This window comes from Cuculus canorus, chromosome 1, assembly GCF_017976375.1.
Source record: "Cuculus canorus isolate bCucCan1 chromosome 1, bCucCan1.pri, whole genome shotgun sequence".
Lineage (NCBI taxonomy): Eukaryota > Metazoa > Chordata > Aves > Cuculiformes > Cuculidae > Cuculus > Cuculus canorus.
The window spans coordinates 206,799,587-206,824,653 of NC_071401.1; the positions used below are offsets into that span (position 1 = coordinate 206,799,587).

The 25,067-nt window shown below is 47.8% G+C and overlaps 1 protein-coding gene across 1 annotated transcript in view; it reads left to right on the forward strand.

Moving 5' to 3' along the window:
- Nucleotides 1–25,067, forward strand: part of LOC128852369 (collagen alpha-1(VII) chain-like) — a 134,886-nt gene that overhangs the window by 9,055 nt on the left and 100,764 nt on the right. The window contains 13 exon segments of the mRNA XM_054068800.1: nucleotides 6,237–6,373; nucleotides 11,526–11,706; nucleotides 12,164–12,323; nucleotides 12,945–13,038; nucleotides 14,352–14,525; nucleotides 15,474–15,634; nucleotides 17,087–17,216; nucleotides 18,750–18,866; nucleotides 19,418–19,573; nucleotides 20,556–20,672; nucleotides 23,787–23,933; nucleotides 24,129–24,248; nucleotides 24,895–25,053. Coding sequence (XP_053924775.1) covers nucleotides 6,301–6,373; nucleotides 11,526–11,706; nucleotides 12,164–12,323; nucleotides 12,945–13,038; nucleotides 14,352–14,525; nucleotides 15,474–15,634; nucleotides 17,087–17,216; nucleotides 18,750–18,866; nucleotides 19,418–19,573; nucleotides 20,556–20,672; nucleotides 23,787–23,933; nucleotides 24,129–24,248; nucleotides 24,895–25,053 — 1,789 coding nt within the window. The 5' untranslated portion in view covers nucleotides 6,237–6,300.

Consider the following 25,067-nt stretch of genomic DNA (forward strand, 5'->3'; position numbering starts at 1 on the left):
GCTTATGAGTGCTGGGCTGGGTCAACGGGTTCAATAATGAGGATTTGGACCCCAAAGCATCAGCAAGTAGGCAAGAAAGACAAAACACATTTGTACACCACCTAAGAGCTACCAAATTCTTTGCTGACCACAAGACTGGAGCCTGGTTTGGATGCACCGACAATGGCCCAGTTTGGATGCACTGCCTTATTATTTTGATATCAGTTCATAAAATCATAGAATCACTAGGTTGGAAAAAGACCTCTTAGATCATTGAGTCCAACCATTCCTATCTGCCACTAAACCATGACCCTGAGCACCTTGCCGACCCATCTTTTAAATACATCCAGGAATAGTGACTCAACCACCTCTGTGAGCAGACTCTGCCAGTGCCCGATGACCCTTTCTGTGAAAAATGTTTTCCTGATATTCAGTCCGAACCTCCCCTGGCGGAGCTTGAGGCCATTCCCCCTTGTCCTATCCCCTGTCACTTGGGAGAAGAGCCCAGCACCCTCTTCTCTGCAACCTCCTTTCAGGTAGTTGTAGAGAGCAGTAATGTCTCCCCTCAGCCTCCTTTTCTCCAGGCTAAACAACCTCAGCTCCCTCAGCCGCTCCTCATAAGACTTGTTCTCCAGCCCCTTCACCAGCTTCATTGCTCTTCTCTGGACACGCTCCAGAGCCCCAACATCCTTTTTGTAGCGAGGGGCCTAAAACTGAACACATGATTCGAGGTGTGGTCTCACGCGTGCTGAGTACAGGGGCAGAATAACCTCCCTGGACCTGCTGGCCACACCGTTTCTGATACAAGCCAGGATGCCATTGGCCACCTGGGCACACTGTTGGCTGTCAACCATCACCCTCAGGTCCTTCTCCTCCAGGGAGCTTTCTAGCCACTCTTCCTCTAGTCTGTAGTTATTGATGCTTTTGAGAATTTAGGAAATAATAGAATCATTTGTGTGGAAAAACCCTTTAATATCATCAAGACCAACTGTACCTTTCCCATATTAAACCATGTCTCTGAGCATGTCACCTTCCCATCTTTTAAATACCTCCAGGGATGGTGATTCAACCACTTCCCTGAGTGAAAAAATGCTATTTTTTCTTTCCTCATCATGTACCCAAAACCGCTGTCCCTATATGGGAAAGGATATTCCAGAAAATGGAAAAATCCTATGAAAATTGCCCTAGAGCAGCATGATTGCAGGAAGGGAGGGAGTCACATGAAATGGGTGGACATGGCCATTCCCAGCTCGTGTCAATTGAAGGACTCAAGTATGTTCATCTGGAGTTAGTGCTCCTGATCCCCATAGTTAATCCTGAATGATTTGGATTGTGTTACCTTATCCTGGTTTAACCTGAGAGATGTTTAAGATGCTTTCAGAAAGATCAGAGACTGTCACCCCCCTGGACTTGATTTAAGCCCAGGTTTATGATACCGTTTTGCTTGCAAAGGGAGAGTCTTCTCCCTGCCGATCAGCCCCTCTGGCTGCTCCTGAAGAGTCCCCTGAGTTTGAGGAGTGCCTCCACCTACCAACAAGTCAATGCATTCATATTTCTTAATGAAAACAGCTTAAAATGTGTATTCAAGGGATTTAGAGAGAAATCAATTACCATAAAAATCTATTAACTCCATTAAAAAAAGAAACTCTCTTTTTACCCCCGAGGCTTATTTCTCTCAAGCAAGAAACAACATGTGTTTAACCAGATTTTACCTCTCATTCGTATCTACCATTTTCCTTTGGGATTGAAAACGTTTTTAAGTTCCCTGCAGCAAATGGTGCGTCATCCCAGGAGACAGCTTGCCAAAATGCCCCAACTGAGCTTTTCCATGTGAACATTTCAAAGTTGAAGGAGAGAACCAGCATTTTCCTGGCAGTGAAATGTGAACACATTTGCTTGCAAATGGTCAGACCCTTTAATTGACACCAGGTATTGTATCCAACACTGTCCTGGCTTGTATCAGCCATGGTGCGGCCAGCAGGAGCTGGGAAGGGATCATCCCCTTGGAATCTGTGCTGAGGAGCCTGCAGCTTGAATCCTGTGCTCAGTTTTGGGCCTCTCACTCCAAGAAGGACAATGAGGGGCTGAAGCACGTCCAGAGAAGGGCAACAGAGCTGGGGAAGGATCTGGAGCAGAAGGGTTATGGAGAGCAGCTGAGGGAGCTGAGATAGTTTAATCTGGAGAAGAGGAAGCTGAGGGGAGACCTCATCACTCTCAACAACTTCTTGAAAGGAGGTTGTAGTGAGGTGAGTACTGGTCTCATCTCCCAAGTAACAAGTTATAGAACAAGAGTAAATGACCTCAAGTTCCACCAGGGGAGGTTTAGATTGGATATGAGAAAAATTTCTTTACTGAAAGAGTGGTGAAGCATTGGAAGAGGCTACCCAGGGCAGTGGTTTTTTGAACACCCTATCCCTAAAGGTGTCCAAAAAACTTGTAAATTGGCACTTCGGGACATGGTTTAGTATGCACAGTGGTGTTGAGCTGATGGTTGGACTGGATGTTCTTAGAGGTCTTTTCCAGTCTTTATGATTCTGTGATCTTCATCCTGCCTTCTTTTTCTTACATTGTTGATAAAGTGCTGCTTTGGGGTGAGGGGTTGGTACTTTTTCTGACAGTGGTTGTGACCTTTGCTCTCTGCTTCTGTGACCTGTTAGGATTTACTCCATCCATTGTTTTTTTTGCTGGTGTCTCAAGCCTTGACCCCACGGTATTATTTTTCATCTTGCCACCAAAATTCAATCATTTCAGTCTGTCATTTTCTTTATTCGATGCGGTCTGTGCTTTGTTTTTCCCCATCCAAATCACAGAATCATAGAATGTTTTGGGTTGGAAGAGTCCCACCACCCTGCATGGGCAGGGACATCTCCCACTGGATCAGGTTGCTCAAAGCTCCATCCAATCTGACCTTGAACATCTCCAGGGATGGGGCAGCCACGACTTCTCTGGGCAACCTGGGCCAGGGCCTCACCACCCTCACAGGAAATATTTCTTCCTAAGATCTCATTTCAACCTCCCTTCTTTGAGTTTAAAACCATGACCCCCAGTTCTATCCCTCTACTTCCTGATCAAGAGCATCTCCTGTCTTTCCTGTAGCTCCTTTAGGTAGTGGAAGCTGTTCTAAGGTCTCCACGGAGCCTTCTCTTCTCCAGTCTGGACAAGCCCAACTCTTTCAGTATGGGAGATGCTCCAGACCTCTGATCATCTTTGTGGCCTCCTCTGGACTTGGTCTAACAGATGCATGTCCTTCCTGTGCTGATGACCAATGTCTAGTAAGATGAGGTGCAGCTTGAAGCCTTGGCTTCAGCTAGAGCATTCGTAAGGAGGTGTCCTTGTGGATTCTCTGCCGGCTAATATAAGGTTGTGCTCAGCCTGCAGTCTTTCAGAGGGAGCTGCAAATGGGATATTCTTCCTCTGATCAGCTGGCTGTTTTCAGGAGACTTGTATGAAAACATTTGAGGTCTGCTTCCCTCCTGTCAGATTTGGCCGAAACCAAGATTTTGCCAGCTCGTGAGGCAGAGGGTCCGTCTGCTCGTGTGCACAGTGGTGGGTGTTGGGACACAAATCTGCACGGATCCCCTGGGAAGACTGTGCATGCCCAGATGCAGCTCCATAATGTAGTTTTTGTCTCTACATGCAACAGGGATAAATATTTGGTGGATGGAGTTAGCAGCATCTGGCATGGGCAATCCTCACGTGGGAGATATGTGAGATCCAGCTGGAGCCACGAGCAAATGGGATACAGACCCCAGCCAGATGAGACTGCAAATCCACTGGGACCTTGCTGACAGGGATTATTTATTTATCTCAAAATTGGATGGAAAATAAAATGAAGAAAAGTTTATTGCAAACATACACACAGGAAGAATAAATGGAGGGGAACAGCCCAACCTCTGGCACTGCTACAAGTGTGAAAGACCTGCTTCTTTTCCTCTCTTACCCTCTTGCATCTTGCCAGCCTTCCCACAGCTCTGTCATCTGATCCAGGTGAGGTAAAGGGAGAACCTGGTCCATCAACTTTATGGGGTTTGAAGGCAATTTGTTCAAGGAACTGTAAAACCCAGAGAAGTTGCCCCCATAAATGATTTACCGGGGAGCAGTAAAAGATCAAGGGAATTTCTGGGATTCCTTGCAAAACCCAGAAGTTTATGGGGTCATTTCCCTGCCCCTACCAGGTTTCTGTAAAGCTCTCTATAGTGGTTTCAGAGGTCTTTGACAGACTGGTGGCAGCCAGTATCTGCAAAGATCAGCTAAGACTTACTGGATTTAAGTTTTCTAGTATGTAATGTATACAATGAGCATCGTGGTGGCACCTAAGTGAGCTCGTGGCTTTAGGTGGGCTTAGCTGCCCTGTGCTGGACAACGATGGTAGAGCAAATGGCAGTCTTCCATCAGCTTTGTTGTCTAAAATGTCATATCCTGATGGAGCTCATGGAAGGAACAAACCCAGGTGTCAACTTGGCCTGCTGGTGGGGTGTGGATGGAGGGAGGAGTTAGAGGGAGTGTCTGGGATCATGGAGTCACTAGGTTGGAAAAGACCTCTTAGATCATTGAGTCCAACCATTCCTATCTGCCACTAAACCATGTCCTTGAGTACCTCATCTACCCGTCTTTTAAATACTTCCAGGGATGGGGACACCACCACCCCCCCGGGCAGCCTCTGCCAGTGCCCGATGGCCCTTTCTGTGAAAATTTTTTTTCCTGGTATCCAGTCTGAACCTCCCCTGGTGCAGGTTGAGTTTGGGTTAGAAGGGATCTTAAAGATCATCTAGTTCCAATCCCCTGCCATGGGCAGGGACATCCCATTAGATCAGGCTGCCCAAGGCCCCATCCAACCTGGCCTTGAACACCTCCAGGGATGGGGCAGCCACAACTTCCCTGGGCAATCAGTTCTAGGGCCTCGCCACTCTCATTTGGAAGAAATTCTTCCTAATGTCTAGCCTAAATCTGTCCCTGTCCAGTTTATACCCATTGCCCCTCATCCTGTCACTCCAAGCCTTTGTGAACAGCCCCTCCCCAGCTTTCTTGGAGCCTCTTTCAGGTACTGGAAGGTCACTATAAGATCTCCTCAGAGGCTTCTCTTCTCCAGGCTGAACAAGTAAAGGAAGGACACAGCACAGGTTAACCACTGCACACCAGAGATGTTGATGACATCCAAGTAAACACAGCAATCAGGAGAAGAGAAAGGGAAAGTGAGAAACAGAAAGCACATGAGGGGGACGCAAATCCTCTAAGTCTCAGAAATAGGTGTAGCCACCTGATGGACAAGGTGGCCACAGCCTTGGTGCCCCTGCAGTCTGGAAACACACACCAGGCTGCTGCAGGCACTTGACCTTCATCTTGCTTGTTTGAGGATCCATTTAGGTGGGGATCCTGTTACAGGCTGTGCACAGATCTTAGCCTCCTTTTCCAAAAGGGACCTGATCTATAATGCAATGTGATTTTGAGGTAGCACATTATTCACTCTAAGAAACAATCCAGTCCTGGCCAAGAGCTAGGCTGGATGAAGTCATCAAGCTCATCTTTCACCCACGTCAGTAATTTCCACCCTGGAAATAGTCCGTGCCTTCCTGTGGAACCTGCTCAGCCTGAGATGAGCAGATGAGGCTCAGAACAAGAGAAGAACATTTTGTTGCCTGTTAAAAAGGAATAAACACCCTTCTGGGGGTGCCTCTTCTGCTGCAGTTGTTGCTTCTTAGAGAGAAGTCCCTGCTTCACAGAGGAAGACTGTAGTAATTTGGGGGAGTTTCTAAACCATCTATGGGCAGCAACCAGAGCTTTCAACTCCCGTTTGCTGTTCCGTGATGCTAGTCTGGATCTCCAAGGACAGGAAGTGCAAGGCAGTTAATCCTGGATTTGGCAGCAGGAAAGTTAGCATCAAAACAGGCTAACAAAGACTTGACTGCAGGTGATTGCTGTTTGCAGTGATGTCCTAGTGATCTTTCCTCTCTGTAATTGGAGCAGCAGGTGCTTCCCTCTTCCATCACATCACTGATATTCACACTTAAGCTTAATTGAGTAAGGCTGTTGCCTGAAGAAGGGTGCTGTTAAGGAAGGAAGCTGGAGGAGCACAGAGGACCTCTCCACTGTAGCCACTATCAGCAAAGAGACAGAAGAATTAGGGGATTTATGGACTTTATGCTGATTGTCTAAGTCAAGATGAGTTTTTGTAGTTGGAGAAAGTCTTCCCTTGCCACTGTAGGTGGGTGGGAGAATCGGGCTTGGATGGAATGCATTAAAGCCTCTTTCTCCTGCAGAGGAATGACTCTCCAGGCTGCGTACTGACTCCAGGAACCAAGAAGGAGTTTCTTCCCAAGGAAAATGAAAATGTATGCCCAGATCTTTGCCCTGCTGGTGGCTGTGACGCAGTACAGAGCCGTGGCCATTCATGAAGGTACGTGACAAGTGGGCTACCGTGAATGCAGCAGCTGGGGGTGATGCTGAGACATATCAGGGATAAAAAGACTTTCTGTAAGCAACTGTTTCTGTTAATATCATGGGTACACGTAGATGTTCTCGTGGTGGAGCTGTAGTGCTGGTGCCTTTAACTTCTGCATGGGGCCCTTTTAAGTTGGGCTCATCTGGCTAACCGAGCATCTTAGCTGGCCCCAAAAGGCAGGCAGGACCTGACTTGTAGCACCAGGGATTATGTTCCACCTCAGCTGCTCCAGAGGAAGGTGAGGAGAAAGGGAAAACATCTCCCCTCCTGATTCCTCATGATCTCCAAGAGGTGATACAAGTCACCACACAAAGAAAAGACATCAAGGAAGCCTTCTGCTACTATTTAGAGAGTCGAGGTGGCACAAGGACTCAACGCCTCCCTGGCTCCCCATCGCCTATGCAAGCCCACAAAGAGCTTTTGGAAAGAAAGGGACAGAGCCCAAAGGCAAGAGACAAAGGGACCCAAGAGAAGAGCTTTGTGGAGTTATAGCATGTCTCTGTATCCTCAGGGTCTTGCAGGAGGGGGAAGCTCCTTGTGAGCATCCTACAAAGCTAATCCAGAGCTGCCAAACCTGTCATGGTACTGGGTGTGAGCCAGTGGGTCCTCCCCCCTTCAAACTGTTCTGCAGCAACAAGCCCCCAGGCTTTGAAGGTGTAAATTCATTTGAGCTGAATCCAGGAAATTCAACAAGGAGTTAGTGGAAGCTTTGACATCAGCTACGAAATTAACTTGATTAAGTTCCTGTCCATCAATTAAGCCAATATACTTGCCTATAATGCTATTTAATTCAAGGCTGGGAACAGTGCAATAAATTAATGTTTACAGATGTCTCTGGCAAACCTATGATTGATGAAACATGGTAATTTGGGAGGTGCATGGAAAATTTCAAATAAAATCATATCCCCCTGTGATTAATAGAGCTGTCTGGGTTGGTATTTTCTCCAGAAGGTACCAATCCAAATATGCTTAACATCACATGTTTCTGATGACAGCTTCAGGTACCTGATCCAAGCAGGAAACACTCATGGGGATTGTTGCCAAGCTGAGCCCCTCGAGAAAGGTGCTGAGCTCCTGGCTCAGCATCTCCCAGAATGGGCTCTGTTTGCCCCTTTGTAGAAAAAGAGAAGGGATTGTGCCCCAATATTTGGTGCTGGTGAGGCTGTACCTTGAATGTCGTGCTCAGTTTGAGGCTCCTCAGTATAAGAAAGATATTGGGGTCCTGGCGTGCATCCAGAGAAGAGGAACGAAGCTGGTGAAGGATCTGGAGAACAAGGCTTAACAGGAGCAGCTGAGGGAATTGGGATTATTTAGCCTGGAGAAGAGGAGACTGAGGGGAGGACCTTATTGTTTTCTACAACTATCTAAAAGGAGGCTGTAGTGAGGTGGGTGCTGGTCCCTTCTCCCAAGTGACAAGGGATAGGACAAGAGGAAATGGCCTCAAGTTGTGCCAGGGGAGGTTTAAATTGGATATTAGGAAATATTTCTGTACCAAAAGAGTGGTCAAGCATTGGAAGAGGCTGCCCAGGGCAGCAGTGGAATCTCCATCCCTGGAAAGGTTGAAATAGTGTGTAGATGTGGCACTTTAGAGTATGATTTAGTGGGCATGTTGGTACTGTGTTGATGATTAGATTTGGATAATCCTAGAGGTCTTTTCTGACCTGGACAATTCTATGAAAACTGGGCACCATCCTGCCCTTTTTAATCCCGTGGAACTTCTGCTTGTTGTCTTTCTCTTCATTGTCCCTGGATGCAAATAATGGCAGAAGCGTTGTGCGTGGTGAACAAGAATCCCAGGAGCCAGGCACGGATGCAGGAGGCTCTCTGCGGATTTGGGATGTGGAGAGTTAGGTAGCAAAGGTCCCTCTGATACTGATGGCATTTTGAGCATCTTTGCCATATTGGGGCCAAACATGCAAGTCTCCCAGGAAAATCTATCTGTGTTGTCTTGAGTAGCTCCAAGAGGTAGGTGATTTTAGGAGGGCTGATGGATGGTCTTCTTTGCCATGTTGAACCTTTATTGGGATTTTCTTGTTGGTAGCCACAGCTTGTGGCTATGCTGGGAAGCTGTTGAACCATTTCCACTGGTTCTGAGGTTAGAGCCATGGACTGGCACTGCCTTCCCTCCAAGTCCTTCTGGGAGAACAGGGACATGAAGGTCAAAGCCAAGGGAAAAGGGGGTGGATCCAAAACAAAAGCAGTAGCTGGGAAAAGAACTTATGGTGAACTGCTGTTAGCAGCTGAGCTGCCTCCAAGACACCCCTGACATCTCAGCTAAAAAACACTTGTGGAAGATTTGAGAAGGGAAGGGAGATATCAATGGAGAGCTCTAGGAAAACTGAAATAATTGTCTCCCATTTTTGTCAAGGGAAAGTATTTTATATACTCAGTACGAGTACAAGCGTTTTCAGCTGAGTACGAGTGAAACCAGGAAGAGTCAGTCATTTTTTTTCTGCAGTAAACAGAACTGTTAAGTCGCGAAGAGCTCAGTGTCAGGAGGTACAAAGAAAAATGAAGAAACTAAAAGCCTTGGGTAACAAAGATTGCTATCCATCTGCAGCTGGCAATAATCCTCTATCCTATTGTGTGGCCAGAGGGAGCTGATCAGGGACACAGCAAAGAAGGAGAGCACAAACCTGTATCCTTCCAAGTTCTGTCCTGTTGAAAACTGGTTGGATGGCCAGGCCCGAAGAGTTCTGGTAAATGGAGTTAACTGGTAAATGGAGGAAGTGTTAATGTGCTGGAGGGTAAAGAGGCTCTGCAAAGGAATCTGAACAGACCGCTGGGCTGAGACCAATGGCATGAGGTTTAACATGGCCAGACGCAGGGTCCTGCACTTGGGGCACAACAACCTCCTGCAGTGCTACAGACTAGGGAAAGAGTGGCTGGGAAGCTGCCTGGAGGAGAAAGACCTGGGGGTGTTAATTGACAGCTGACTGAACATGAGCCAGCAGTGTGCCCAGGTGGCCAAGAAGGCCAATGGCATCTTGGCTTGTATCAGAAATGGCGTGGCCAGCAGGTCCAGGGAGGTTATTCTGCCCCTGGACTCGGCGCGAGTGAGGCCGCACCTCATATCCTGTGTTCAGTTCTACGCCCCTCACTACAAGAAGAATGTTGAGTGATTCTATGATTCTATTGTGTGGCCAAAGGGAATTGATCTGGGACACAGCAATGAAGGAGAGCACAAAACCTGCATCCTTCTAAGCTCTTTGGGGAGCCTGCTTATAGTAATGGAGTAAAAGTCAGGTAAATTGAAGAGGCTGAGCTAAAACAGGCTTTCAATGTGCAGTAGAACCATGAGAAACTTGCTTAGCATCTCTCCACCAGACTGGAAGAAATGATGCAGCCTGGTTGGGTGTGGGTTGGGACTCCTGACATACAGCTGAAAGTCAAGGCAGTGGCTGGGGAAAGGTCAAAGCAATAATGACACAAAATAATAATAATAATGACAAAAAAAAAGGTGGTTGAGTCGCCTTCCCTGGAGGTGTTTAAGGAACGGGTGGATGAAGTGCTTAGGGACATGGTTTAAGGGAGTATTAGGAATGGTTGGACTCAATGATCCAGTGGGTCCTTTCCAATCTGGTGAGTCTATGATTCTATGAAAATAGAAGTGTGAAGTGTTTGAGCCCAGTCCTGGTGAGCAAAGTACAAAATGCCCTCCTCCAGCAGTCTACTTTTTAGCAGTCCTCCACTAATAACTTGGCATCTGCCTGCAAGGGAGAAAAGCACAAAAGAAAATATGAATTTTTAACATCCCTTCTAGAACTTTCATTAAATTAAGCATCCCTAAAAGTCATCAGATTTCTGTCTATGAAATATATTTTATTGGATGCCTGAAGAAAACTAAATTAAATTGAGAATGAACACTGTAAAGGGAAATTTGCCTTGATGTTCATTAAACAAATTTCCCTGTACACCTGTCTCATCCCTGCCAGATGCCATCAGACAGCGCTGACTTGTAGAGGAAAGAACACTCAAATTGTTTTTTCTTTGCAAAAGATCCTTTTTGTGCTCAGGGCTGCTGGCAGCTTGGCAAGAGGAGAGCATTGCAGAGCTGAATGCGTGGAGCATGTTGAGCTCTCTCCACTCAAGACTGGAAGTTTGTGAAGGCTGGAGCATTTCCTCTATGAGGACAGGCTGAGAGAGTTGGGATTGTTCAGTCTGGAGAAAAGAAGGTTCCAGAGAGACCTTAGAGCAGCCTTCCAGTACTGGAAGGGGCTCCAGGAAAGCCGGGGGTAGGCTCTTGATCGGGGAGTGTAGGGATAAGATGAGGCATAATGTTTTTAAACTGAAAGTGAGGAGATTGAGGTGAGATCTTAGGAAGAAATGTTTGCCTGTGAGGGTGGTAAAGCACTGGCACGGGTTGCCTAGAGAAGTTGTGGCTGCTCCATCCCTGGAGGTGTTCAAGGCCAGGTTGAATGAGGCTTTGAGCAACCTGATGCAGTGGAAGGTGTCCCTGTCCCATTTGGAACTGGATGATCTTTAAGGTCCCTTCCAACCCAAACCATTCTAGGATTCAGTTGTTCTGTGGCTGGCAAAGCACAGGTGGCCCCATGTCTGCCTGGGTGTCTCATGATGTCTCTGGGGACTCTGGCAAGATGCTCAGGGTGGTTGGTGGGGTAGTAGAGCGGCCACATTCCCAAATTTCAGTTTTGCATAGCTCAGGTGTCAGTGTCTGACTCTGGGCGTATGAAACCCCTCAGTGTCCTCTTGCTTTCAGCGTGTCCTACAGACCTGCACACCGTGGTGGAACTGCATTTCAGTGTTTGCTCTTAAGATGAGAAACTTCCCTGGGTGGGAACCACAAAATGGGGAATTAGGAAGAAATTAAAGAGCTTGTTCATGTGGGAAGCCTATGATTGCCCGCTTCATCCATAGAATCATAGGATGCTTTGGGTTGGAAGGGACCTTTGCAGGTCGTCTAGTCCAGCCCCCGTGCAGAAGCAGGGACATCTTTAGGTAGATGAGGTTGCTTTATTGGGCCTAAGCATACTCTCTCTTCCTTAGCTGTAATATCTTGGGGGTCCACACGACTCAGAGGGGTTTATCTCCTGGTAGGCTCTTTTCATATTGTGGGATGAGCCTTCCTGACCTTCTTTTCCCTCAGCGTGCAGGACGGCAGAGGTGGCCGACATTTTGTTCGTTGTGGGGCAGTCAAAGGGCACAAGAAGAGAGAGCTCCCATCTGGTCAAGGACTTCATTGGTAGCATGGCCCGTTCCTTTGAGAACGTGGTGATGGGCAAAGGAGGCATCCGGCTGGCAGTGGCACTCTACAGGGAGAAACCGAGGTAGGTCAGTCCATCTTCTACCACCAGCACTCACGTTTCTATTTGTCCTGTAGCTTTAGATGGGCAAGCACATCTCCATAGTTAAAAACCTCTTGCTAGTCTGCTGAACCCTTACGAGAACAGACCAGGAGTTCACCACCAGCAGTGTCACCAGCGTTTAGAAGTGCTCAGCCATGGAAAACACTTCCAGTGCAGGGAGGCTGGTATTTAATGCAGCCACAAGAAATTTCCCTCCATGCAATTTCAGATAGAATTTTATGGTTATAGGGCTCTGGAGCTCATACCTTGGACTCTCTTGACCACCATCAGGTGGATTCCTTGCCTACATACGAGCCTAGTGTGGCCAGCTAAATGTCAACATTATTGTTGGTCATTACTGTTAGCAACACACCCTTGCTGTAGCAACAATGTTTTCTTGCTCCTTATTCACTTGTATTCCTCCATTTCTCACTTCCAGGATGAGTATTGAGCTCACGGATTATGTGACCATCAAAGAAATGCTGGTGGCAATTCAGAATCTCTCCCTCAAAGGTGGCAGCTTAAAAACAGGGGCTGCGCTGGGGTTTGCAGCTCATGTCATGTCTCGCCTGGACGTGCTGCGAGAGGATGCAGCAAAGGTAAGCAACCCGTGATGGCTTCCCTGGTGTCATCCTTAGTTGGGATCAGACCTTTAACTGCTTTAATAGAAGGCATGAATGAGCCAGTTATTTTTTATTTATCCCATCTGATTTTTGGCTTGAAGTTGAGGTACCTGCTTTACGATCTCATTCAGCTTCAGGTCACTTTCTTGGTGGTCGAAGGAGATGGGCACCTCCAGATTTTCAAAGGACTGACTCTCCTGGTACAACTTGAGGCCATTTCCTATTATCTTACCACTTCTTACTTGGGAGGAGAGATCAACACCCACCTTGCTACAACCTCCTTTCAGGTAGTTGTGGAGGTCAATGAGGTCTCTCCTCGGTCTCTTCTTCTCCAGGCTAAACAGCCCCAGCTCCCTTAGCTCCTCATAAGAATTGTGCTCCTGCTCTGCTCCTTTTCAGCCCATGCTCATGAAAGCTGATTTCATGTGAGTTACCCTAGAGGTGTAGGTTATCAAAGGTTTTATTTTCAATTGCCTCTTGGTTTAGAGAGAGGGACTTCATCCAAAGCCTGTCTTCTCAGCGTGGAAATCCTACAACTGTCTCTGTGACCTGATGTTATCCTCTTTCATCCTCTATGTCTTACACCAATTCTTGTAGGTAGTTGTTTTGATCACGGATGGGAAATCCAGTGACTTATTTGAAGATGAAGCCCAGGTTCTACAGGATGGGGGAGTGACGGTGTTTGCTGTAGGTACGTATGGACACGCTAAGGTACATGGAACACTGCCACCAAATACAATGTATGCATCAACACCCAGTCCACGAACTGGGGAAGATTCTTGATGCACAACATCCCCATCCTCTAAAAACTGCACCCATCCCCAGACTCAGCCACTAGCAACTACTGCCAGTCGAAAATGACATCTGTGCTGTGCTCGGTTATTTAGTTGTTGTTGTCAATAGCTGATTTATTCAGTGGAAATCTGCGTGTTTGCATCTGTCAAAACTACTTGTGAATTCAGGAGGAGTTCAAGAAATAGTTCCATAAAAGTGGAAATGTTTTGATGTGACATTTTCCAAAATGAAATGATTTCACTTTTGAAGGTTTCTTTTAGTGGGGTTCAGAGAGCGACTTTAGATACGTTGAAAATGTCCATCAGAATAATTCAACAAAGAAAAGTTTCAGTCCCATCCCCGAGAGCTAAATACAACCATTTATTACAAGTCAAATCCTTCCCTTCACCAAACACTTCAGGGGTAAAGAAGTGGGTGGTGGTGGTGTTTCATTCTAAAGAGCAACCAGGTTGGTTTGGACCAATGTGAAGTGAAAGCTAGGGTGAGGTTGGTTTCTTGGGGTTCCTCTCAGCACTTTTTTTTCAATTCAATGACAGAAAAGCATGATTTAGAGTCGATATGAGGAATTTTTCTACAATTCGTGTAGTGAAACACTGGAAGAGGTTGCCCATGGAGGTAGTAGAAACCCCATCCCTGAAAACATTCAGGGTCAGGGTGGGTGTGGCTCTGAGCAACCTGATGTAGTTGAGGACATCTCTGCCCGCAGCAAGAGGATGATTGGACTGGATGACATTTAAAGGTCCCTTCCAACCCAAACCATTCTATAATTCTCTAAAATCCTGCAACTTTCATACAGTCTCCCAAAGTCCTGTTGTCTGCTCATCCACCAGAAGAGCAGATGTGTGTCTATATCCGTTGGGAAGGATGAGACTTGACCCTACCATGCTCCTTTTCACTTTCCACACCAAGAAAGCATTTCACCTCTCAGCCCATTAGAAACTGAATATTCTGGGGAAATCTCTAAGGGATCTCCAGAGAAAACCTTGACCTCTTTTCCCTAATGGAAGAAACTCCATCTGGCTCATCACTGCCCATCCAGCTTCAGACTCCATTCCTTGCTTCATCCTTTGCAGCATGGCTCTGAAGTTGGTGTAAAACTCAAAAGCCAGCACATTGCTCCCACTTGCTCTTGACAACCCTTGCCAATGCCTGGCCTGCTCCATGGATGGTATTTGATGTCCTTCTTTTCCTCTTCTTTTCTTCATCTAGGGATTAAGGATGCTGACAAGAATGAACTGAACAAAATAGCTTCAGAACCCACTGAAGAGCACGCACTCTACGTTGAAGATTTCCACCTCCTCCACAACGTGGCCCCCAAACTCTCTCGAAGGCTCTGTTTCACTGCTTCAGAGCCACCACGGCCCATAAAGCAGACTGTGCAAGGTTCGTCAAGGTTTTCTCTTTATCCTGCTTTCCACCTGCTCGAACTTGTCCCTGCTCAAACAGTGCCTGGATGTGCCAACCACACCATGGAGATGAACTTCCCACATCTGCTCTGTTCATCACAAGGGAGCTTTAAAGGTTGGATGAGCCTAGAGAAGCAATCAGCTCATAGAGCATCTATTCCCTGGGGACAGTGGTCCTTTGTATTTTGCTTGCATCTGCATCTCCATGGTTTGCATCTCCATAACTAGTTCTGAATGTCTTGATTCTAACAAGGAGCATTAGTTGCTAGGGCAGCATTTTCACCCCTTGGAGGCTTTCATCATGGGCCTCTCAAGGTGAACTCCAGCAGCACAGCTCAGGGTCTCAGGAAGAGCCGCATTCCTTGCAGAAGATGCGAAGAGAAGCCAAAGAGACGTCTAAAGAGATCTATATCTCTCCCCAAAGAAATTCTGATGCTGTAGTGAACCCAGATGTGATGGCCATGAACTCTTGGCACACAAACTCACGAGACGATGAGTTAAAAGCTTGAGACAGAGCTTGGGAGAACGTCAACCGAATCCTTAAAGGGTGGGGATTTTGCTTCCTCTGTGGTTCTGTAGCACTTCAAGGCTTCTTGTGGTGTTTCACAGAGAGTCCAAGCTTTCTGGCAGCCTCTTCTCTGGTGGCAGGAAGGAGCTGATGCCCTATGCGTGAAGCAGGCGTTCACAGGGAGAATGTAGCCAGAATGAGTTTTGTTTTCCCTTGTGCTGCAAGCAATTTGTCGAAAGAAAACCTGCTCGTGTGGCTCTGGCCTGGAAACAGATTCCAGCTGCCCGCTCTCAACCTGAGCGCCATCTGCACCCAAGGCTTTCTCTGCATTCAACGTATTGAGTCTATCAATGAACAGCTTGTCCTGGAACCATCATGGGCGTCCAAATCAAAGGCTTTTCCTTTCTTTTTGTGCAGCTGAGAAGATCATCGGCCCCCGGAATTTACATGTCAGTGAGCACAGCCACAGCTCGCTGCGACTCACGTGGATGCCAGCTACAGGAAGGGTGATGGGCTACCGTGTCCATCTGCATCCCTTGCTGCCTTCGGGGCACCCAGTTTCAGAGGACCAACGGCAGGTAGAATGCATTTCCATTTTGCAGAGCACCAGTTGCAAGTCCTAGTGTTAGAACTTAGTCTTCTGCTGGGGCTGCTGATGGCACAGCCTGGTTAGGAGATGGCCCCATCTCCCTCAGCCGTGCCCACCGCAGCCCAGTGCATATATTCCTGGAGCTTGAAGTGAAGGTCTATAGATAGACCAACAGTCGGATTTGTAGGTGTGTTGGTTGCCTATGCCAATTTTGGCATTGCATTTGTGGTGAGATGGAGTTTCTGGGGGTGGCAGAGGGGAAAGTAGAGTGGAAGAAGAATGTGGTGTGAATTGGCACAAACTCTGTTGGGGTGATAAGAACAGGTCAATTGGAAGCACTCTTTCTCTCCTTACATCCTTGATACCACCACCCAAATAAGCCTATGAAGCTTCTATGATAGCATCTCCTGTTCCCCTTGCTTCCAGGGTTGTTCATCTTGCCTACAGGAAAGCTGGGAAGGAGCTTTTTGTCAGGGAGTGCAGGGATAGGATGAGGAGGGATGTTTTTAAGCTGAAAATGGGGAGATTTAGATTAGATCTTAGGAAGAAATGTTTTCATGTGAGGGTGGTGAGACACTAGCACAGGTTGCCCAAAGAAGTCATAGTTGCTCTGTCCCAGGAGATGTTCAAGGGCAGGTTGGACGAAGCTTTGAGCAACCTGATCCAGTGGGAGGCGTCCCTGTCCATGGCAGTAGGGTTGGAACTGGATGGGGTTTGACGTCACTTCCAACACAAACTATTCTATGATTCTATCTTGGTAAGATATCTGCATATTTAGGTTTTGGATTTGCTCTGTCCTTGTGTGAGGGATGCTGCGATGTGCGCGAGCTCACTAAGGTTCAGCTGGGTCACTGCACAAAGTCTGAGAGCAAGATTGGAGCATAGATGCGTACCTAAAAGCTTTGATTTCTAATAATAGAACAAAGCTATGAAAGCATGAATTATTAAGTATAAGATTATTAATTTTATTAATTATTAAGATTGTATTTAGCAAGAATGATCATTCTTGGCTGTTTCAGTATCTCATAAGAACATAGTGAAAATGCATAAGCTGTCTCCACTTCTCTTGCCCTGAGGTTACGTTGAAGTCTTCCTCTATGAGCTTAAGAGAAACTTTCTTTACCAAAGATGGTTGCTTTTCCTCGTTGTTTTTAAGGTGATTTAGGACCACCTGTATGCACAATCAGTTTCATGGAGTTTTTGCTGGATGAGCTCATGAAACCCACCCTCAGCACTGTCCTGTGTTAGTGCTGTGTTCAGTGTGAACCTAGATATCATTTGAGGATCGCGTTGTTCAGAGTTAGTGCATTTTAAGAGGCTTCTGCTTGTGGAAGTCACCTTGCATCAGATGTGAAGCCTCGTGCTCCTAGCCTGTTGTGAACATCGTGGTCTTCTACTGTCGTAGAGATGTAATGATGTCCTCTGTCTCCCTGTGTCACAGATTATGGTGGATGGTGACAAAAGTACCGTGCTGCTGACTGATCTGAAACCCAACACCAAGTATGTCTTCACGGTGAGGGCCATCTACGCAGATGCCCATGGGGAGTCAGCGACCATCAAGGGGAAGACAAGTGAGTGTCTCTTCTGCAATCATCCCTAGGTGTTCTTTGTCTTTGTGGGCACAGGAAAAAATGCTCCCCAAAGCCATACATGTGAGAAGCAGGTAGGAATGGGTAGGAGGAACATCTGTGCAGACGTCCATGCTGTGGGGTACAGGATTGTGAGTGGGTGCAGAGTAACCCTTGTGGTAAACCCACTTCAAAGCAGAGGGTGTAGCCTGCTGGGTAGCTCGCATCATCTCATTTAGGATTTAATGAATCCACGCTGGGGTTCGGGTTGGATGGGGTGTTAGGCAGCCTGATCTAGTGGGACGTGGCAGGGGAATTGGAACTGGATAATCTTTAAGGTCCCTTCCAACCCAAACTATTCTATGATTCAGTCAGTGTAACACCCACGTACCTGGGACGAGTAAGCTTTTGGAGACCATGGGTTGAGAAACTCAGCCATGAGTTTTATGGAGAGATGTCTGTTCTAAACACCTTGTTTCACAAGTGGATGGTCTAAAAGCTTGGGTTGGCACTGTGCATGTGCTCATTTCACTCAAGACAAACACCAAGGTGGTATAATATTGGCCTTAGAGGTATACCTCAAGTAGTGATCTCTGGTCCCATGCAATGATCTAAGCTTCCTCTGGATTGCAGTCAGCCATGCCAAGCTCCTTTATCGTCAGATGGCTGGCTGTAATGACAAGTTCTTGGAAACAAAGGAGCAAGCTCACTCTTGGCCAAACCCTAGAGTGCAAGACACTGGGTCAGATGTGATAAAGTTGTCCCACCAGTCTCTGCACTACTTTACAGGTTTTAAGAATTTAAGGGATGCACTAATTCTGCTTCCCTCCCTGTTTTGGGTGAAGCACCCACTCTGCTTTGCCCGAGGGGTTTTGAACAGAATGAGTCTTTTCTTCCTTGTCTTTTGCTCCTTTCCCCACTTCCTGCCATGTCTCAAATTGTTTTTCCTCTTGAGGGAAGATCTCTGACAGGATGAATAAATAAAGCACCTCAATGAGGTTGACTCATATGTACGTGCCAGGAATAAGATGGAATGTCTTTATGAGTGGAAATAAAGTCATTTGATCTCTTCTCTTATTATCCCCAAACATGAAGCCAGAGGCAGAAGCTATAAATCTGTCTTCCATGGCTGGCTGGATCAAAATAGGCGCCTCTCTGTAAGAGTTGCATCCATAGATGCGAGTAGCGTTTGATTCATGTGTCTTTGCTCAGCCTGCGTGAAACCACTGCAGAGTTTTCTCTGCTCAGGAGGAAACGCCTTGTGGGTAGATATTTCACAGTTCCCAATGCCATTCAAAGAGGAAGCCCACAAATATTCTGCTTTGGTGGGTTTCAGCTCACTTTTCAAGCAAGTGGAGTTTGGAAGATGGGGGATGGTTGCTTTTGAGGATTCAGCTGAGAGAGCAGGGAGAACTGGTGCCACTCTCCTTTGTGTCTCTTTGTCCTTGAAAGCACAAGATGTTCCAAGGGTCTTTCCCATGGCACTTCATTACAGCACTGTCACCTCAATTCCTGCAATATTTTTGTATTCCAAAGCACCTGTGCCTCCAATCACGAATTTCCGTGTGATAGAAGAAGGACTTTTTAGCTTGAAGGTGGCTTGGACGCCTCCACTGGGCAAGCCGGAGGGCTACAAGATCTACATCCCCAGAGGTCAGTTCAGAATTTATCTATTTTTCTTGAAGTTTGCTTTCAAAGGAGCAATGACCCAAGGGCAAGAAAAGTGACATTTTGTCCAAGGAACAATGAACCACAGAGCTCCTAGCGTTGCTTTGGAAGGAGGCCAGTTTAACCTCTTCCAAACAGTGTGCTTCCTCCAGGACGGAGGAGGAGAGTCCTTTGCAGGACTTGCTTTTGAAGAATAAGATGGAGATGATGCTGTGGATGCCTTCTACCCAGTTGCACTGTCACATCCAGACCTGCCCTGGATGTTTTTCATACTCAAGTGCCTGCTTCAGTGTGGTTGTGGGGTGAGTTCAGACATTCAGTATGGCTCAGGCTCACTTCTGTGTCATCAGGAGGGCTGAGGACAGTATGGATATGTCAGGCCTTAGATACAGATGTAATCCTCAGCAACATCACATGAGTTGGGAGACTTCAACCATACACTGTGCATGCTTTTCACCACGTTGTGAAGACGTGGCTGTGAGATGCAGACTTCAGGCAGTGGGAAGGCTTCACCATCGCTCTTCTTGACATTGCAGCCAACAGACCAGGAATGACGTATGAACAGGTTCTGCGCGGCGACATCTCCTCCCACGTGTTGGATAACTTAGAGGAGGATAGAGAATACAGCATCAGCATCTATGCAATATACCCTGAGGGGTCGAGCCAGCCTGTAGCTGCTGTGGGAAGAACATGTAAGAGGTTTGACTCCATGTCTGGTCAGTTCTTGCCCTGGGCTCTGAGTTCACACACTTAGCTGTTGATAAGCATCTCGCCATTGGTGGATGCTGCAGAAACCTGTGCGTCAAAGGGGTGGTGTTCAACAGATCCTTCTTAACTCCAGCCCTGAGTCCTGCTCTCACCCCACCATATGCATGGACATGGAAACCTTCATACCAGTCCAGAGGAGGCCAAGAAGATGATCTGAGGGCTGGAGCATCTCTCATATGAGGACAGGCTGAGAGAGTTGGGGTGGTGCAGTCCGGAGAAGAGAAGGCTTCAGGGAGACCTTATAGCAGCTTCCAGTAATGAAAAGGGCTCCAGGAAAGCTGGGGAGGGAATCTTTGTCAGGGAGTGCCAGGACGGTATGAGCTTTAATCTGAAAGAGGGGAGATGTAGATGAGATCTTAGCAAGAAATGTTTTCCTGTGAGGGTGGTGAAGCACTGGCCCAGGTTGCCCAGAGAAGTCGTGGCTGCCCCATCCCTGGAGGTGTTCAAGGCCAGGTTGGATGGGGCTTTGAGCAGCCTGATCCAGTGCGAGGTGTCCCTGCCCATGGCAGGGGTGTCCGTGAAGGGTGGTTGGAACTGGATGGGCTTTGAGGTCCCTTCCAACCCAAAACATTCTATGATTTCATGATTCTATGAAACACCATCACGCTGCTTGGGAGAAAGGGTGGGACGTGTGCCGGGAGCCTCGCTTGCCCTCCCATTTTGCTTCCATGCTGCACAAAGCAAGTGACGTTGGCACATTAGAGGCATTGGTTCTGGAAAGAGATGGTCACAGATGGGGTTGTTTTCACCACTGCTTTTATGAGATGCCTTCTGCCTGTCAGGCAGGGTAGGAGCACTCCTTCTGACAGATGGGCTGGAGGAACAGTGGTGCAGGGAGGCCAGCCAGCAAAATCCTCCACTGGCAAGTAGGTGCTCTGAAAATTTTGTTCCCTGTCCTCCTTCCAGTGAAGTTCCTGCCTGTGGAGATCGTCTTCCTGCAGAACGAGACCACTGACACACTCCAGGCAAGGTGGAGCCCAGTCCAGGGAGCAACAGGATACAGACTCACCTGGTCATCCGCAGGTAGAGACTCAGGAGCAGGGTACATGCATCAATGGGCGCGGAGGTGGAGCTCTGAGGTCCCCAAGGTGCACTGACACCTTCGGTGTCCAGACATGCAACAAGAAGCTGGAAGAAAACGGGGTGGGGGTTGGGTCTGGTGGAGTTTCCTGCATGAGGGAATAAATCAAAAGCTTGGAAGAGAGAGATGAACCATGGGTATTGATGCTAAATAAATGCTGCAAAAATAAAGCAGGCTAATGAGTATCCAGCCTTCTTAACATGGTCTTAGTGCCAGATTTACTGGTCCTGAATAGCTCTGGAAAGGCTTAATAGCTGGTGAGAAGCTGGTAAAGTTTCCTATGCAGAGCTGTACATCCCACAGCCCCTGAGCATCTGAGTTTAGGGGGCAAACAGGTACCAAGTTACAAACTGGAAATGCCTGTGCTTGTTGCATTTCTCTCTGCAGTAAGATTTGGCTTCGTCTCCCAGTATTGCAGAATGCAAACATCCCTCCCAGTAGCCCTCATTCTCAGGCAAACTTTGGTGTTTGAAGGCAGATCTGCATTTGCAGCTGGAGCTTCTCCCCTGCCCTGGATCCAAACATATTTTTAATGCTGATGTGGGGGAGCAGGAGTTAAAAAATGTAGGGTTTATGGCATATTTGGGGCTTGGGAGATGGATGTTTCTATAGTTTTAAAGACAAGATAGGATGTCAGGACACCTGGGTTCCATCACTGGCTTTGAATAAACAGTACACTCTCCTCTGGCTCAGTTCCCCTGGTTAGGAAATGAGGAGATATCTCCCACCGGAGGAAGGGGGCATTAGCTGGAGAACAGTTCTGAAGGTTATCAAAGGGAAAATTCTTTACAGGGAAGATAGGAAACTGGTTTTATTGTTTTGTAATGAATGGTTCTCTGGAAAAACTCACAGCACACCCCAAAAGTCAGCTGTTTGCCCAATCTTTGTTCCATACCTGAGCTATACTGAGCACACACATGCTCAGCCTGCCACATCTGTGGAGTGGGGACATCCCTTCTTGAGGGGACAGTATGGGACAGCCTCAGATGAAGCAGGAAAGGCGCATCACACCTGGGAAGCCTGATCTAGTGGGATGTCTCTGCCCATGGCTGGGGGTTGGAACTGGATGATCTTTAAGGTCCCTTCCAACCCAGACTATTCTATGATAACCTCCGTTCCAAGTGTGCTCTTTCCGAACAGCTTTTTCACCTGATACCAGTTCACTCCAAATCCAAGGGTGGCAAAGATCCCAAGGGGCAGCCCACCCTCACTGCTTGAACTTGTGGAGTCTTTGTCTCGTGCTCCATCTCATCCCAGGGCCATGCATCTACAAATGCAGTTGCATTGGGATCCAGACATCTCCCTATCCAGGGACCTGGAGAAGTTGGCCTGTGTGAACTTCATGAGGTTAAACAGGGCCAAGTGCAAGGTTCTACACCTGAGTTGGGGTAATCCCTGATTTCAGTACAGGATGGGGGTTAATGTGATTGAGAGCAGCCCTGAGGAGAAGGACTTGGGGTACTGGTAAGTGAGAAGCTTGACATGAGCCAGCAGTGTGTGCTCACAGCCCAGAAGGCCAACTGTGTCCTGGGCTGCATCACAAGAAGTGTGGCCAGCAGGGTGAGGGAAGGGATTCTACCCCTCTATTCCTCTCTTGGAGACCTCATCTGGAATACTGTGTCCAGTTCTGAAATCCTCAACAAAAGAATGAGATGGAGCTGTTTGATCGGTCCAGAGGAGGCTACAAGGATTATCCCTTGGGCTGGAGCACCTCCCATAGGAGGACAGGCTGAGAGAGTTAGGGTTGTTCAGCCTGGAGAAGTGAAGGCTCCGAGGAGATCTTATAGCGACCTTCTACTGCCTGAAAGGGATACAAGAAAGCTGGAGAGGGACTGTTCACAAAGGCTTGTAGTGATAGAATGAGGGACAATGGGTATAAACTGGAGAGGGGCAGATTTAGGCTTGGTATAAGGAAGAATTTCTTCACCATGAGAGTGGCGAGGCCCTGGAACAGGTTTCCGAGAGCAGTGGTGGCTGCCTCATCTGTGGAGGTGTTCAAGGCCAGGCTGGATGGGGCCTTGGGCAGCCTGATCCAGTGGGAGGTGTCCCTGCCCATGGCAGGGGGGAGTTGGAAGTAGGTGATCTTTAAGGTCCCTTCCAACCCAAACTACTCTATGCTTCTAGGATCTTGTGCAGCCATCTCAGGCACTGTAAGGATTTGATTTTACTTCTCTGACTTCTAAGATCTAAATTGATTCTGTGATTCTGCAAAACAGAGAATAGTTAACCGTAAACGAGTGGCTCTTGTGAAGAGAAAGTCCATGGCATGAGAGTGGAAGAGGGAGGGGGATGGGGCGCAGAGTGCTTCTGGAGCAGAAGATGGGGACATGGCACCCTCCAGTGACCAAAGTGCAAATGGCAACCTCCTCTCATCAAACCTACTGCTGCTCCTCTCTGTCCCTCTGAGAACGGGGTGCCATCTCCAGGGATTAGGCTTTAACTCTTCCTCTGCCATGTTCAGCCTGGAGAAGAGAAGGCTCTGGGGAGACCTTAGAGCTGCCTTCCAGTACCTGAAGGGCCTCCAGGAAAGCTGGAGAGGGACTTTTGCCAAGGGACTGGGGTGACAGGATGTGGGAGAATGGCTTTAAATTTGAAAGGGGGGAGATTTAGGTTAGACACTAGGAAGAAATTCCTCACAATGAGGGTGGTGAGGCGCCGGCACAGGTTGCCCAGGGAAGTTGTGGCTGCCCCATCCCTGGAGGTGTTCAAGGCCAGGTTGGATGGGTCCTTGATCAGCCTGGTCCAGTGGGAGGTGTCCCTGACCATGGTAGAGGGGTTGAAACTGGATGATTTTTAAGTGTTTTTACAACCCAAACCATTCTATGATTTCTACCTGCATATATATTATCTCTTCAACCAAGATATGTGCTCATCGCACTAAGCTCTATCCCTGCTCTCTTTGGTTTGCTGTAAGCCAGGTGGATGAGATGCTGTTCAGTCTCATGCAGCTGTGTAGTTCTCAAGTGGTTGTTAGATTGCCCATTGTTCTCCCAGATAAGGAGGACCACCCTCCCTGGTCTGACCCAAGAGAGCCCAAGCATCGTTTCCCTTTGCAGAGGGCAGCATCCAGGACGTGAACCTTAGCAACGACTACAGCAACTACCTGATCCAGGGACTGCAGCCTGGCACAGAGTACACCATCACCATCAACCCTATCTTTGGGGATGTCGAGGGGCCAGTAGTGAGCAGAAAAGCAACGACAGGTGAGTTCCCTGCAGCAAGCCCAAGAGGACGTGGAAAGAGGTGAGGCAATGCAAGCAGCGTAGAGCTGCTGTCGTTTGTAGTCATGACCCTGCTTGTCATCTGGTACAGAAGCAGTCGGAGTCATCACGGCTTTAGGGGGCCATTTAGAAGCTGCTGGGACTTTGATGCAATTGGTCGACTTTGCTTTCTTGCAGTGGCATCAAGCACTGTCCAGATGTTGAAAGTGAGTGACATATCCATCAACAGTGCTCTGGTCTCCTGGGACTCAGTTGCTGGGGCCACCGGGTACCGAATGGCTTGGAGTCCTACACCAGGTAAGATCCTGCTCTCCTCCAGCCCATATCACCTCCACTTTCCTCTGCAGGATGGGAGGATACAGTACTAGGAACCTCAGCGATGGGTGGTATAGCGGCAGGTCCAGCACATTAAATGGTCTCAGCAGCCTCTCCTAAAGCTTCAGGACATGAACTGAAACCAGGAGTTATTTCTGGACCTGACCTGCAGTGCCATGTTCTCTGCAGCAGCCTTGTTCAGTCTAACCCCAACCCAACGTATACAGCGAGAGTCCTGCACCACCTCATTCTCAGGGAAGAGGTGGGGCAGGTCACCCAGCACAGGAGCTTTGCAAGTCCCTGGAGATGCTGGAGAAGGGTAGAGCATATGTTCGAGCCACCTTTGGACTGCACCATGTGACTGTGGGCCCTGGATGTGAGATGTGAGAACTGATTTGGTTCCTTTTTGTACCTCTCAGCTGGTTTGAATCCTTTAATCATTCAAATTCTCAAATAAATAACCACAGGAAAACTCTTGCCCCAGCACAGGTATCCTAAAACAGAGACTCAGCTGGGTCAAAGATGTACTGTCAAGGAAAACATGTTGTCTTTCCCAGTATGGAACAGAGGTAAACTCTTAGACTCTTCGGTCTTTATCCTCTTCTATTTTATTTTCTCTCTCCAAAAGAGTTCTTTGGCAAAGACCGTCCTCGCCAGCTGGCTCTCAACAGGTCAACCACAACCTACCAGCTCCACAACCTCTCCCATGACACCGAGTATGTAATTTCCCTCTATGTGCTCTTTGGTTCAGTGGAGGGACCAGGGATCACAGCCTCAGCCAGGACATGTGAGTACGGGCAG